The 15,835-nt window shown below is 30.4% G+C and overlaps 1 protein-coding gene and 1 pseudogene across 1 annotated transcript; one reads left to right on the forward strand and one right to left on the reverse strand.

The window, feature by feature from the left end:
• The first annotated feature begins 3,313 nt into the window (after positions 1-3,313).
• LOC106333273 (hyoscyamine 6-dioxygenase-like) lies at positions 3,314-5,162 on the forward strand. Its single transcript, XM_013771742.1, has 3 exons — positions 3,314-3,580; positions 4,177-4,746; positions 4,832-5,162. The coding sequence occupies exons 1-3, from the start codon at positions 3,353-3,355 to the stop codon at positions 5,087-5,089; spliced, it is 1,056 nt and encodes a 351-aa protein (XP_013627196.1). The 5' UTR covers positions 3,314-3,352; the 3' UTR covers positions 5,090-5,162.
• A 4,108-nt stretch (positions 5,163-9,270) lies between these two features.
• Positions 9,271-10,570, reverse strand: LOC106330030 (annotated as a pseudogene).
• Between the last annotated feature and the right edge of the window lie 5,265 nt (positions 10,571-15,835).

Here is a 15,835-nt window from a genome sequence, read left to right on the forward strand (position 1 = left end):
TGATTTTAATAGTTGAGAGGATTTTACAAGTTAACTAGATTTAACAAATTTTATCAAATACTTTTACATAGATTTTCATTCTTAAACAACTTTTAAAAAAGTTTTTGTCACAAAAAAGATCTCAAGAAATAAAATGACCAAAAAAATTAATTTCTACTTTTTACTTTATAGATATATAAATAATAAATAAAAAATTATATAATTTCGAAATATATGTTTTAAATTTGAATTTTTGTAAAAAAAAATTGAATTATTATTTTTGAAATGTTTAATTAAAATATACGAAAGTGCTTTTTAAAACTATATTTACAATTTTTATTTTAAAATTTTAATATTTTTTTCTATTTTTTTAAGTTGTGAACTGTATTATGTCAAAATTGTGATTTGTATATTATTTCTTTCTTCAATTTGAGTTTTTGTATGTGAGTATCCTTATGGGTATAGATGATATTCTCAAAGTTGAGTACTATGAGTAAAAACAAAGAAAATTTACTTCCCAGTAATAATAGATTTAAATAGAATCTTAAAATAAATGAAAACTAAATTTTTCCAATAACAAAGAATTTTGTGTGGAATTTAAAAATCATCACTCCAATAACAATGGATTCTATTTAGATTTTAAAAATTCACAGACCAATAAGAATGAAATCTCAAAATTTAATAACTCTTCTAGAATTCTTTGCCCAATAACCCCCCCCCCAAAAAAATATACATTGGAATTGGATGATACATTTTCTATATTAATTTTTTGCCCTTGTTTTTGACTAGTTTTTCTTTTCTTTAGTTTTTGATATCATTCTCCTTTTGATTTGTTGAAATCTTCTGTGTCCTAAACAATCACTCCTCTCCGTAAATAAAACGTAACTAGGCCTTGCTGATATTTATTTTTAGTAATTTATTTGTGTTTGTACTAAATGTTATATTTTATTACATAGTTTTTGTAATATAACATAAATGATGAAAGATAACAATTTAAAAATTGCATAAAATATTTTTTTTTCTTGTTTTACCATGAGTTGTATCACCAATATTGGGTATCATATAAATAAATCCAACATTTATTTAATTAGACTTATGTTTAATATATATATATAAAATAATTTTTGTGAATCATTAGTTATATAATTTGTATGAAAATAAATTGATTATTCAACTTATTTAGAATTTGTAACATATAACCAATAAATGGTTAAATATAAAAAAAAATAAAACGAAAAACTCAATTTAATTTATCTGATAAAGAAATTAATAATGAGCTTTAGTTTCAGTACATTCCATTCAACAATTTTGTAAAACCAATAATTGTTAGAGGCCCATTAGTTCAAAGTCTATTTATAACTTATTTTTTCAGGAAAAGCTCATAACAAATCGTGTTTTTGTAACATGCTAACAACCACTTCTATCTCTGTTTTGTTTTTTATTTGTCGGTGAATCCCCTTCGCTATCTCTCTATCTTCTTCGATGAAGTCGATGTTAATCAATACACAAAACAACCATGAAATTCGTTAATCATCTGATCACTGATTATTATAAATTCAATACTGGGCTTTACTTTTTCCAGCCACTCTCCAATAGGAAGGTTACGTTGTGTCCGAAATATGCGAGTTTTTGTGCATAATGCATGTATTTTACCATCCTGAAAACATTTGAAAGCATATTAGAAACCATAATTATGAAAATCATACAAAAATTTAACGGCCATAGAACTTACTGTTTCATAAAGACTATTTCAAGTGTCTCGTCAGGAGTACATGGGTTTTGTTTCGGCGAGTGAATGAGTTTAACTTGCACACGCAATCCGTTTTTGTAAGGTTTAACCTTGTGAACAATGTAAAACTTTTATTTGTTGACATGGTGGTTTGTCTTTGTGACATAAGTTGATATTGAAAGGCCTTTGGAAATGAAACTATATATAATGGCGAACTAAAACTCTTGGCCAAGAGAATATCCGCTAACTACGTGAATTAAGTTGCACAATATATTGGGTGTATAACATATTATGGTTAGCAAAAATTTAGGCAATAGTTTGGATTCTAACGATTCACAATATTTGATATAGATATTTGGTGAGCCAATTATTTGGTGTAATTGGGAAAAAAATTCGGATTTTTTTTTTTACACTTAATTCCTACAACTATTGTAGATTGGAGAGCAAGTCAAGGGAGAAAGAATTATCATGTTCAAACAAATTAGGTGATTCAGTTTATATATCTTATAGCAATATCGAATATTTCTCATTGATTACGTATGGATAGACTTAGAAAAATATTATTGTTTTGACTTTGAATTTATTTATTATTTGTTAAAAAAAGGTAGAACAATCAAATTGGGGCTAATAATAACAAAACAAATAAGTAAATTGATTTTTGGGGGTAAGAATAACAAAAAAAAAACAAATCATTTTGTTTGTTTATAAAAGGTAGATAATTTAGTAAATAGTAAATTGATTTTTGGTCAATAGTAACGAAATTAATACAAACTTATGAAATATAGTAATTCAATAATTGGTTTGAATTTTAGTTAAATAAAAACAAAAACCTAAACCTCTATTTTTTCATTTGTTAATTTTTCATATTTGTCTATCTATATTAGTAAAATAAAAATTAATGGTAATTCTCCATAGCTTACTATACAAGTGGATTAGCTATAGGTGAAGAAGAACAAATATATTTTTTATAGGTTATATTAAAAGAAAACTGGAGATTATAGTTAATTGATGCCACAATATTACCGATTTTTTTTCATTGTTGCCGTTTTTGTTGGTTAAATTAAAATTAGGAAAATGTATTTATTAATCGGAAAAACAACATTAATTTAGGAAATGATTATTTATAATTTCAGTGGAATTCTAGTGTAAATAACTTGCAAAACTAAATGATAATTTAAATGGGTACTCCTCTTTTACTCTCTCGGTTTCATATTAAGTGTCACTTTAGATTTGTGCACACAGATTAAGAAAATATTTAATTTTGCATATTTTTTATATAATAACATCATTATCCATACATATAACTATATTTCAACCAATAGAAAAATAAACTGAAAAATAAAATTAATAAATTATGCATTAAAATGCTAAAACGATATTTATTTTGTAACAAAAAGTTTTATCTATAACGACTTTTAATACGAAACGCATGGAGTAATAGTTTAGATAGTTTCAAACTTGAAAATGTTGAACATCTCACAAAGTAAATAAATACATATAACCGCGACGTGTCAAACAACATGCGGTGCATGTCCTTTAGATTCTCCTATATATATGACATGTGGGATTTACATATGAAAACATATCTCTATCTCTATCTCTCAATTCAGATTTCACATCTTGACGCAATCACTTACGCCAGTCATGCAAACTTCTACAACATCCAAGCTCCTCGTGTCCGATATCGCCTCCTCCGTGGATCGCGTCCCTTCAAGCTATATCCGACAAATCTCTGACCGCCCAAATATTTCTGATGTTGACATTTTCGGCGATTCCATCCCTCTTATCGATCTCCAGGAACTTTATGGACCTAGTCGAGCTAATATTATCCACCAATTTGCTCATGCATGCTCATCTTATAGCTTCTTCCAGGTAACTCAATTATTTCACTTTCAACCTCGTTCCAGATTTGCTCTGTTTGACTCATATACTGCTCTAATGCAAGGCTCCCTGTGTTTCTCTCGAGTTTACTCTGCTATATTGCAATGAACATTTCATTGCAAATTTGCATAACACTCGCATTTTTACTAGAATTTACTCTACTCTCTGGACTTTATTTCTCATGAGTTTATACTGTTTTAACGCAACACACTTTTGTTCTCTCTTTTATTGCATGACACTATCGTCTCTCTTGTTGTAATACGAGACAAATTGTGTTCTAACTCTGTTTCCAGAGTTGTCAAATTAGGGCTGGGCAAAAAGAAACCCGAATCGGAACAAATCGAACTCGATCCGAAAAATAGGACTGAAAAACATAATCCTCGTATCCGAGCCAAACAGAAAATTATATTTCAATCGGAACATATAATTCTCATGAAAATTGGCTAGACCGTAAATTTTAAAGAATTTAGACATGTCCAATTTCTATATGGTCTAACCCATGTTGACCTCGGACGAAACAGATCCTTATCCCAGTTACCTCTATATATTTCGTTGGATTAAAATGTTATTGTTTCCTTTTTTGCAAGATCAAGAACCATGGAGTACCAGAAAAAACAATCGAAAGAATGATGACTGTGGCCAGAGAGTTTTTCCATCAACCAGAGAGCGAAAGAGTGAAGCATTACTCTGCGGATACAAAAAAGACGACGAGACTCTCCACAAGTTTCAACGTCGGCTCAGAGAAAGTCTCTAACTGGAGAGACTTCCTCCGACTCCATTGCCTTCCCATCGAAGATTTTATCAACGAATGGCCCTCACATCCCGTCTCATTCAGAGAAATCACAGCCGAATACGCTACAAGCGTTAGAGCCTTGGTCTTGATACTTCTTGAGGCAATCTCAGAAAGCTTAGGCCTTGAGAAAGACCGTGTAAGCAATACATTAGGCAAACACGGTCAACACATGGCCTTAAACTACTATCCTCCATGTCCTCAACCCGATCTAACGTTCGGACTACCCGGACATAAAGATCCAAACTTGATCACTGTCCTTCTTCAAGACGAAGTCTCTGGTTTACAGGTCTTTAAAGATGGTAAATGGATCGCTGTTCATCCTATTCCCAACACTTTTATTGTCAACATGGGTGACCAAATGCAGGTACTTAGCAGAAAACAAATCGAAATATTTCTTATGTTCCTTTACTCTCTTTGTGCTAAGTTTATGTGGTTATTTCTCCTCTCAGGTTATTAGCAATGACAAATACAAAAGTGTGCTACACAGAGCTGTTGTGAACAGCGACAAGGAGCGGATATCGATACCGACCTTCTACTGTCCTTCTTTTGATGCCGTGGTTGGCCCACAACAAGAGCTGATCAATGAGGAAGAAGATTCTCCAGCTATTTACAGAAGCTTTACGTATGCTGAGTATTATGAAAAGTTTTGGGACAGAGCACTTGCAACTGAGAGCTGTATTGACACGTTCAAAATTTCCAAAACCTAAGAATCTGTACTTTTCAAACGCCATGACTATGTTGCCTTTTCATTTTCCTTTGTTTATATTCGTATGAGTGTTAATTAATCTGCTTTCTAGAAAAAATTAAAGAAACTCTTCTTGCAACACATTGAGCTCATTGTAGACGCACAGATGAATCTTTCGATATCTTTTGAATTTTTGTTAACATCTGATATTCTCACGCTTCCTCAATCACTATTCTAGTAATGCAAATATAACTTAGGCTTCACAGAGAGTGTTCAGGAGGGAAACCCTTATGGCCTTATCCCTCCTTCGCATTGATTTCACAGCAATTTCATTGTGTGTAATGTGTGTAGTTCCAACTTGCACAACTCCATGCCCGGAGGCTTCACTGAGAGCCTCTGAAGAAAGTTTCCCATCATGGACCCTAGGCCAAAACAGAAAATCCGTTTTTAGTCTCCGAAAGCCGGTTTTCGGCTAAAACCGTAATTTACATTTTTCTACATACTCGTGAAATCATATTTTTACAAAAATTAAATATTATATTTTCCTAAAAACCTATAAAAATAGCATGAAAGAACACTCCATCTAGATAATTACAGAGTTTTGAGATACACAATAAAAATTTCTACATTGATGGACAAACAAGTACATCATTGAGAGGAATACCACCTATACAAGTGGAAGAATAGTAGACCAGACATGAGTGATAGGGAGGAAAATGAAAAGCCTCAATATCGTTACTTGAGAAGGAAGAAGAATAAAGAAGAAGAGACTCAGGGCATGATTAACCCCGATCTTTTAGTCGTGGTTCTTAACTCATGATTTGACAATTTTTTGTTTTTTTTAACACTTTTCGGCTAAGAGACAACTCTTATATCTCTTATTTAATAGACGATTCTTAGCTTTTCTTAGTTAAAGCTAAGAACCTTATCTTAACCGAAGCTAAAAACCCTAGTTAAGAGATTGTGGTTAATCATGGTCTCAGGCAGGGGAAACGAATGACGTGGCGATTTCGAAAGAATATTGAAAGGAAGAGAGACTCCGACTCGTCGAGAGGGTTTGCTGTTATGGTTGTTGAAGCTCTTAAATAATGCGTAGAGGAGTTCATTGGAGCTCAGCTTTGTATTGTAGACATTGAGACGAGAGTCTTGAGGAGAGAACGATTGGGTTAAGCCATCGTCTCTCAATTGATTTCTAGAAGACAAAGTGTAAATCCTCATTTCATTGATTCATGATATCGGAGTTGTGATTGAGATTACAAGAAGTTGTGAAAGTTAAAAGTCTATCAATTGTTGCGGTGAGCGTTCTTGCGATGGCTTTGATTGAAGAATCTGATGGAAGAATGGAGTTTCTTGAGAGATCCGCGGAGGCGACAGAGAAGACTGTCAAAATTATCTACGACGGATGGAAGAAGCTTATGGAAACTAACACACAGTCCGATGAGCGAATCGGATCTGTAGAGACGCGTTTGAGCTCCGTCGAGTTTCAGTTGGAGAAGATCGCCGCCACGATTGAGAGGATCGAGTCAAATACGATACCTACAAAACCTCATGGCAAAGATATCGCCGGTACTTCGGAACCTCGGGTACGAGATTCTGTAAACGAATCGGAGGATCTATCGTTAGGTTATCGGAGAAATTCGGATATGTTTGTTAGTCGTGCGAGCTTGTTGAAAAAGATTGAGCTGCCTACTTTTGATGGTTTGTTGCCGTATAGATGGATCCGTAATGTGGAATGATACTTTAGAGCATCTCAGTACAGTGATCAAGAGAAATTGGAGTTTGTTTCTCTGAGTTTGACAGGGGAAGTGCTGAACTGGTATCTTTGGGAGTCAGAGGAGGAGCGTTTCGAGAGCTGGTTTCACTTCAAACAGAGGATGTTGGAACGTTTTGCGGAGTCGATTGACAATGAACCACGTAACAAGCTCTGTTCATTACGCCAGACTGGTTCGGTGCGCCAATATGTCAGAGAGTTTGAAGAATTGATTACTCAAGTGAAGGGAATTGATGAACCTAACTTGATAAGTAAATTCTACACCGGTCTAAAGAAAGAAATGAAAGAAGTGATCAAAATGAAAGAGCCAAAGGGACTACGCAATCACAATGCAGCCGTAGTAAAAATGGAAAGCAGTACCTGCTGTCACGTGCTGGGTGATCGTGTGCAACCAAAACAGAACGAGTACCACGCTCAGCCTGCTAGAAAACAACGACTGTATCCGAGAGCTCTGCAACCATATGGAGAAGATAAGTCTAAGCAGCATGATATGCTACGTTTTATCTGTTGTACAATAAAGCTTTGTTCTTGTTGAAGAGGACCGATGGACTCTGTTGGATCGGATCTGCGAGTTGAGTATCAACCTGGTGGCCATGTATAATATCACACTAGGTGATAACCCGCATCATTTGGGGATGAATTTATGAAAACAATTATATCTCGTGATTATAAACATTAAGTATTCTACTATACATATTTTTTGCATTTTAATAATAGTTAACAAATATATACATGCTGAATAATAACTACTTAACCGCGCCTTGAGTGGAATAAATATTGTATATACAAATTACTTTATATACTATTAATCTGTTTACGTTCTTTTACATGTTATATAATAACAATTAATAGATATATATTGAATAACTGAGAAAATATTAAATATGAAGTATATAATTATATTGGTGCAAACACATAAATCAAATAAACCATTCTTGTTTATTTACTATTATTTTATGGTAAGTAAATATAAACAATCACATTTATCGATTTTGTATACGATTAAATTTAAATGATATTAACATAGATATATAGTATATTTTAATATGTCTATCTATTAAATGAGATTTCATAATTATATGGTTTTATGATCCATTGTATCTTTTTATAATAAAATTTTTAAATCGTTGATAAAAAATTTCAATGTGAGACATTTAATAAGTTTAAAATTATAAATGTTTTTGAAAATTCATTGCAAATTTTGAAATTTAAATATTTATGTATTCTTATATGGTATATAGATTAATATATATAGATATATTATTTTTAATATTTAGTAAATGAGAATTTTTACTCACTTGGTTTAAGACCATGTGTATCTTGTTATAATAAAAACTAGATTGTGACCCGCGCAAACCGCACGGGATTATTTATATTTATAATTAAATTAAATTTTATATTTTTATGATAATTTATAATTTTGATTCGTGTCCATATTGTATTTTTTTATTTTTAGTTTGGTTCCGATCCGGTTATAGATTTCGGTTCACAAAATATAGTAATAATTCGGTTATTTATGAATTTTGGTTTAGTTTGGGTTTTGTTATTTTGGTTGTTGATTTGGTTCAAATAAAAATGTTAAAACCCAACAAAAGTTTGAGGTCGACCGGGTGATTGTGGTCGAGTGGTAAGGAGACGGGACTGAGACGCCAACACGTTTCAGGTTCGATCCACCTGCTGCGCGAAACTAAGTCACAATTATCCTGGTCACCTAACACGGATATGGGCCTATGCTTTATGGCCCCTTTGAATACCCGGAGAGAGGGTCTATCCGTGGGCTGCACCTCCCCTTGGAGATTAGTCTGGGCCTCTCCATTGGCCTGGAATACCCCCAGGTTAATCAAAAAACAAAAGTTTGAGGTCAATTCGAGCGCGTAGATCGTGGCAAGGATATGAAATTTTTGATCTTCATTATGAATTATGTAGCTATGTTTTTGGTTATATTTTCTGGGTTTTTTTTAATTTTTTTCTTAATGAATGTCTTTATATTTTAAATAAGTTTAGAAAATCAGTATATCTCAATGTTATATATCAAATTAGAAAATATCTGCTAATTTCATTATTTAGAAAAACACAGTTACTTGAATGGTCTTAAAAGTATAGGAATTTGGCAAAGTAGAATTTAACTATGTGGGTTGGAAGGTTGAAAAGAATGACAAAACAATTGTACACGTACCCAACCCAATAGTCAAAAATCTAATGCGTATGTGGTACTTTAATTGATTTTTTTTATGATATAAATATAATAAGTTGTATACTATTCTCAAACTTGAAATTCCCAAACGCTAAACTATGAAATTCAAGAAAACAACTATGACCCTAATTCTTCAATAAAATAAATCAAAACTTCTTACATAATAATTTAGCCTATACAATTATAGAGACAACATTACCAACCAAAAAAAACTTATATTATATGTATTATACAGTAGCTACATTGCTTGCACAAGTAAAGTCAAGTCAAGATCAGAGTATATGTCTGAAGATGACAAAAACTCATTGATCATGTTGCTACATTCTGAAACAATGTCTGATCTTTTAAGAAGCTCCCCATCTCTCAGGAAGTCCATTTTCTGGGAGCACTTGAACTTTTGACATTTTTTGGTCTATGTCCAAGAAAAAACTGTGTGCACAATAAAACTACTCTCACCATATCTTCTAACTCAATCTCATCATAGCTTCTTCTTGAGCAATTTTTTTACCCACAAACACCTCAATTTTCTTCTCTTGATGTATCTTTTTAACCCAGTCAAGCATAGCACCTTTATGGTAAGACGCTTTACCAAACTAAAGAGCTCTTTCCGCCGTCAAGGCTCAAGAAGAAGAATCCCAAACCTGAAAACATCGGTTTTCTCAAGGGATTGATCAGGAACAATGTGACCCACTGTGCCCCTAACTGCGTTTTTGATATGAGAATCTTGGTGATCCAAGAGTTTTGCCAAAGCGAAATCGCCAACCATAGTTTCACAGTAGTCAAAAGTCATAAATCATATATTTGCTGCTTTCACGTTACAGTTAATAATCTTCTCATCACAATGCTCTTGGAAATACACAAGCCCTCTTGCAGCTCATATCACTATCTTTCTAATGCTCTAATCAAGAACGGTTTGGCTTTCATTCTAGACTCGACGTACGCTTGCATTAGACATGTAAGGATAAACCAAAAGCTTCTCAGTTTGTGTGATGCAGAGTCTTAAGAGGTTACAATGAACAGCTAAACTGATCAATTCGGCTTCTAACTAAAACTGAATCTCCCCTCCTAGTACATTGCCATCTTTAAGACTTTTCACTGCAACCACCGTACTGTCTGTCTCCAAGTATTCCTTTGTATACATTTCACATTTCGATAGCCTCTTTTTTCCAACTGTTTTTTACTGCTGAAGTTATTTGTCACGAACTAAAGCTCCTGAAACCAAATATCCTGCGGTTTCCAAGTGAAGCTTCTTCATGATGATGCCCATCTGATAAGCCATTACACAACATAAGTTTCTTTCAAATGAATCTTCTAAGAATGTTGTATTGTATGCAAGTAAGAAACTGAGAAATATCTCAAACCTTTAACATCAAAGAATGTCGTTTGGTTTTGTCTTTCTCTCCACCAGATAAAGATCCCAAAGGCAATGAAGATCAGTGATACAATCCCAACGCTGATCTAAGGCCAAATCCCATTTTGTGATTCTTCGTTCTACCGAGGTATAACTGTAAAGAGAAAGCATGGCTAGGTATGATCATATGGTATACACGATTGGTAGAGAAATTGTTTGCCTAGATTCAGTTTATACTTGCCTACTTGGTTCAGTCATCAACATGAGAGCACCTCATGAAGTTTATGATGATATGAGTCAATTTCGAGATTAAAGTCAAAACTCTTGGATTCGTTGACGGCTTTGATATGCTGTTGAGACTTCGATTGTGTGGCAACGATAGGTTAAATTTCATGATTGGGAAAACTGGTTAATAGATGTGTCTAATCTAATAATTAGGTAAAGATGTGTTAAGAAGATAAAAATGACATTTATGAAATCATAAAAATAAGTGTGTATATATTTAGTCACAACATGTTCAATAAGTCCAAATTTAAAGCATGTCATAGTAAATTTCAAATATGACTCTAATTTAATAGATTAGATGTTAAACCATCGATTATATTTTTTTAACTTGAGACTTTTAACAGTTTCACTAATTTATATTCGTTTTGAAAAATCCAAAATATAACATACACGAAAAAATCTAAATTTTAATTTTATGATTAATTTGATTGTTTAGTTTATTTTAATAATATAAAATTAAATAAAAATGATGGAGGATACTCAAATTGTTATCAAATATTTATTGTTAAAACTATTAATTATCAATATATATTAATCATATATATATTAATCATATTAGGTAATTCCGTAGCTTTTATTTAAAGAAAGAGTGAAAAATAGTAATTGTAGAATTTTAATTAATTTATGATTAGTATAATGAAAATATAATATATGGTTATATGGACCAACATATTTTCTAGAGACTTTGAAAAGCATTATAGTGATAACACGTGTCATAGCTAAAATATTGTAATGTTTCTCAAAATAATATATAAGGGGATTATAGTTTTCATTATCCACGGTTTTTATTTTTTTGATTCAGTAACATAACGGATAAATATTTACAAGTCATATAGATTGAATATACAAATAACTTTAGTCAGGTGTGTTCTTTAGTGATTATGCCGTATGAAATCATTGAATTTTTAACATCTTATGTAACCAATCCAATAATTCATGCCTTTTATTGGTTGAATTATGTATTAAATACTAGTTTTCAAAAGTAACAATTTTCTTATTATTAACACTTTTAATTAAAATTACTTACATATTAAAACAGAGAGAGTAACAAATTCTACTGGTAATATCATAATTAGGTTTATCATATATTTAGTTTATAATTTAATGACTAATATTATAACCATGTTTTCTAATTCTTAGTGAAAATATTGATCCAAATACAGATTATTACAATAATAAATTATAATAAGGTTAATCTTATATTTAGGTTAAGATTTTAGTGGCTAACTAGAGATAAGACGCGCGGATATTGATTATGAGCTCTAACCACAGCCATGAAAATCAAGTTTCTTCAGCTTTTTTTCTTCCTTCTCTGTTTTGAGACTTATTTCTTCATTTTAGATTAAACTCTTCTTTCTCTTTTGTTGCAGAGCTTTGACCGTGACAACATAGACTGTGTTTATCATATGTTTACTTTTAGTTACACAGTTATTTTACCCGCTAATGATAAACTGAATAATATGTGGGATTCTGGTAAAATTATGTTACGAACGGAAAGGTGGTAAGTTTTCTTGATGAACTAAACAAATAAAATGTCAGAGAGCATTGCTTTTTTTACTGACCACGCTATCTCGCATGTTTTCTTGTCGAATTGGATGCTTGTATACAATAAAAGAGAGCACTTTTTTTGTAAACTAAATAAAAGAGAGCGTTTTCCATTATAAGAAGAAATAAGAAAGTAGTGGGGTGGGCGTATCTAGGCCTGGGATTTCGGGTATTCGGATCGGTTCCGGGTAAGACCCGTTCGGGTCCGGATATTCGGTTATTTACAATTTGTATCCAATGAGTACTTGGAACAGTTCGTTTCGGTTTCCGGTCGGTTCCGGGTATTAAATTATTAAACCGAAACTAATATTTTTATTTTTATTAACTAAAAGACTGTTTGCATCTACCTTTTTGTTTTTATTGATCCTATAATAACTTTGTTACATAATTTAGAGAATGAAAATTGGAGAAGATGAACGAAACGAGATGGCTACGATTTAAATGCTTATAGTTTTTAGGTTTTTTTTTCAGTACAATCTTTAGGTATTAGGATTATTTGAATCATATTTGAATTTTTTTTTAAAATATATGGAAGTTAAGAAAAAATGAAAAACAAAACTTTAACTAAAATTTACAATATGTTAACATATATATATTTATAGATAAAAATATATTGGATTATTGGTTTGGTTCTGTTTGAACCCAAACCAAACCAAACCATTCGGGTTGAGTAAAACATAAACCAATTGGGTTATGTAAAGAGCACGGTTGGTTTGGATCGGTTTAACTTCGGTTGGTTTGGTTTGGATCGGTTCGGTTTGGATTTTTTGCCCACCCTTAAAGAAACTAAACTTCAGCATATATATGTAACCTTTATCATGGTTTAGAACCATTGGAGCCTAATTTGAATTATTTTAGAAACTAACTTGCAAAAGAGATCTCTGGTCAAATTACTTTCCTTGTGACATAACAGAAATTTTAAGCCTAACACGGTCCTCACTTTAGGTATTGTAAAAACCTAGAATTTCTGGTTATTTTACTTGGGTGTTCATTGCAACCGAACGTTAATATATCTATGGTATATAGCTCATTAAGTTTGCCTTGGTAAGTCATTTTTTCTTCACTCCCCACCCTCTTACTTAAGTAACACACCCTTTCCAATTAAGTTGTTTTATTTATTTATATGGCCTGGAATTTTTTAGGACACTCAATGAAGAAACATGCCTTTGTGTCAACACACTCAGATAACACGAAAAAAGATCAAATCAAACATCTTCACATGGACTATCATACATTGTTGTCACTCTCCCCAAAATAGATTCTCGTGGGCTGAATCAGCTCAACTAATATTAAAAAAAAAACAAAAAGAAACTTATTAATATTAATTTGTGTTTTTGCTATTGTGAGATATGTGATTTTATGAATGCTCAGGTATATATTAATGTAAATATACTCTTTGAGATTAACCGTACTAAATCAATATAATATAATTGAGTATGGGGTATAATTTGGTAAATGAAATAGAAATGGTTAGACGTGTTTTATTTTTGAAATGCGTTGTTTTATGGAATGGAATTATTGGGACCTTTCGACCTTAGATTAGAATTGGTATGGAGTGCGCGGATCACGGTGGTTTTTTTTTTTTTTGACAACCAGGGTGGTTATATTCGGTCAAGTTATATGATAATAATGATATTCTGTTCAAAGGTTTATTTAAAAATGATTCACTTACGAAGTCTAATTAAATGGCCCTATTAAGATTTATCAACAATAGAGAAAAATAAGACCATAAATTTATAGATTATATATTATAGTTGATTTCTCTAACTTTTATTGAAAATATTAATCTAAATACATATTATTACAATATTAAATTTAAGATTAAAGTTAAAGCATCGCTGATATATATATAAATTTTATACATATGCTAAATACTTAAATATATTTTTAATATTAAATAATAATATTCCTAAATAAAGTAAAATAATATTTATACATGCCAAACATCTAATTATTTTTAGTCCATTAAATAAAAAAAATTATAAAAATAATACATTTAAACCAAAATAGTAAATAAAAAGAATAAAGGTAATGAATAATTATGATTATCAAAGAGAATACAAAGATAGTGTTTTGCGATTCTTGTTTTTTCTTGTTTCTCTCGTGGTTTTGAAAATCTAAATTATTGATAATATATAAGTTTATTCGTTTTTTTTAGCTTGTTGATGTTTTGTGAGTTATGATTGTTTATAATGAGTGCAATATCACTGGAGTTCTTTTCCATCCACAAATACAATAAATGTTTAATTACAAATCAAAATTTTCTAATTTGATTATTACTACAAAGAATATTTTAATCCAAAATCTAAATCCCATAAATAAAAATATGATACAATAAAAAACTTAATCAATACATTGATGAACAATATGAATATTGGAATTATATAATAATATTAATTCAAAATATGTTTAATTTATAAATAATTTAAAGTTATATAAAAATAAAAACTAATATTAAAATTTAAGTTGTTAGGTACATACATATTAGTCCACCATCATCTAGTTAAAATTATATTAATTCTATTTTGATTTTACAATAAAAAATTAAATGTATATGTTATATTTATATATGTATATTACATAAACTTAATAATATAATAAACTTAATTATAAATAAAACAAGTTACTAAACTGAATATATTTCTAAATTAAAAATTAAATTCAGTCAATAGACACAGAAAAACACAATTCATGTAATTTTTGTAACATACTTCAATCTAAAAGGTGAATACTATTAGATAAAATATTTAATTTATGTTAATTAATTTTAATAAGTTTATATAATATTTTTAACTTAATAAATATGTATACTATTTTATTATAAGATGTCTTTGGTTAAGGTTTATGTATTTACACTTCCAATGTTACGAACTATCTACAGTTTTATAATATCCCGACTTCACTTTAATATACTTATATTTATATTTTATTATACAATATTATAAATATAAATAATATATAGATAAATATATATTGTTTATGCACGCGAACATCGTAGAACGGTTTAAGCTTAACAGTCCATTAAATATATTTTTAGTTTATATTAAAATATTCTTATATGTCCGAAAGGTTGAATATGTTTAATATCCAAAAGTACAACTGCAACTTCTTTTAAAAATCTTAAGATTGAAAATTAAACTTTAAAAATATATTAAATTAGAAAACATTGTTTAAATATTATTTCTTATTTAAAATTTAAATGTTTAAAATAATAATAAAATATTTGTTTGATGATGTGGTGAGAGTCTATTTTAAAACTCTATTTCAAAAGTTATTATCTATTTATAAGTGCAATTACAGAGAATTAAGATATATTTTTAAAGTGCAATTTGGCCTATATACATAAGTCATAGTGGTAGGGGAATTTGCCAAAAATGATTCAAAACTTGATTTTGAATACAAAAGTGTACTCCAAATTCAGTCAAATGCAAAAGTAACCCAAAAGTCTAGTGAAATTAAAACAGTCATTTTATGAACAAACAAAAAAACATATATTCAGTTTTACCATTATAACCCTCCGTTAGAGAAGACTTAAGTCTTCTCTATGATGATTTTTTTGTAATTGTTCTCGTTCAGTAGATCTTAAAAATAATTTTATAAAAAATATTTTGATGGATAAAAA

The sequence above is a fragment of the Brassica oleracea genome, chromosome C3 (genome assembly GCF_000695525.1).
Source record: "Brassica oleracea var. oleracea cultivar TO1000 chromosome C3, BOL, whole genome shotgun sequence".
Lineage (NCBI taxonomy): Eukaryota > Viridiplantae > Streptophyta > Magnoliopsida > Brassicales > Brassicaceae > Brassica > Brassica oleracea.

Bases quoted from the DNA above. Each gene is read 5' to 3' on its own strand.
- LOC106333273 (XM_013771742.1), top strand. From the start codon at position 3,353: ATGCAAACTTCTACAACATCCAAGCTCCTCGTGTCCGATATCGCCTCC. The intron at 3,581-4,176 runs GTAACTCAATTA...CTTTTTTGCAAG, and splicing joins CATCTTATAGCTTCTTCCAG to ATCAAGAACCATGGAGTACC. The intron at 4,747-4,831 runs GTACTTAGCAGA...TTCTCCTCTCAG, and splicing joins ACATGGGTGACCAAATGCAG to GTTATTAGCAATGACAAATA.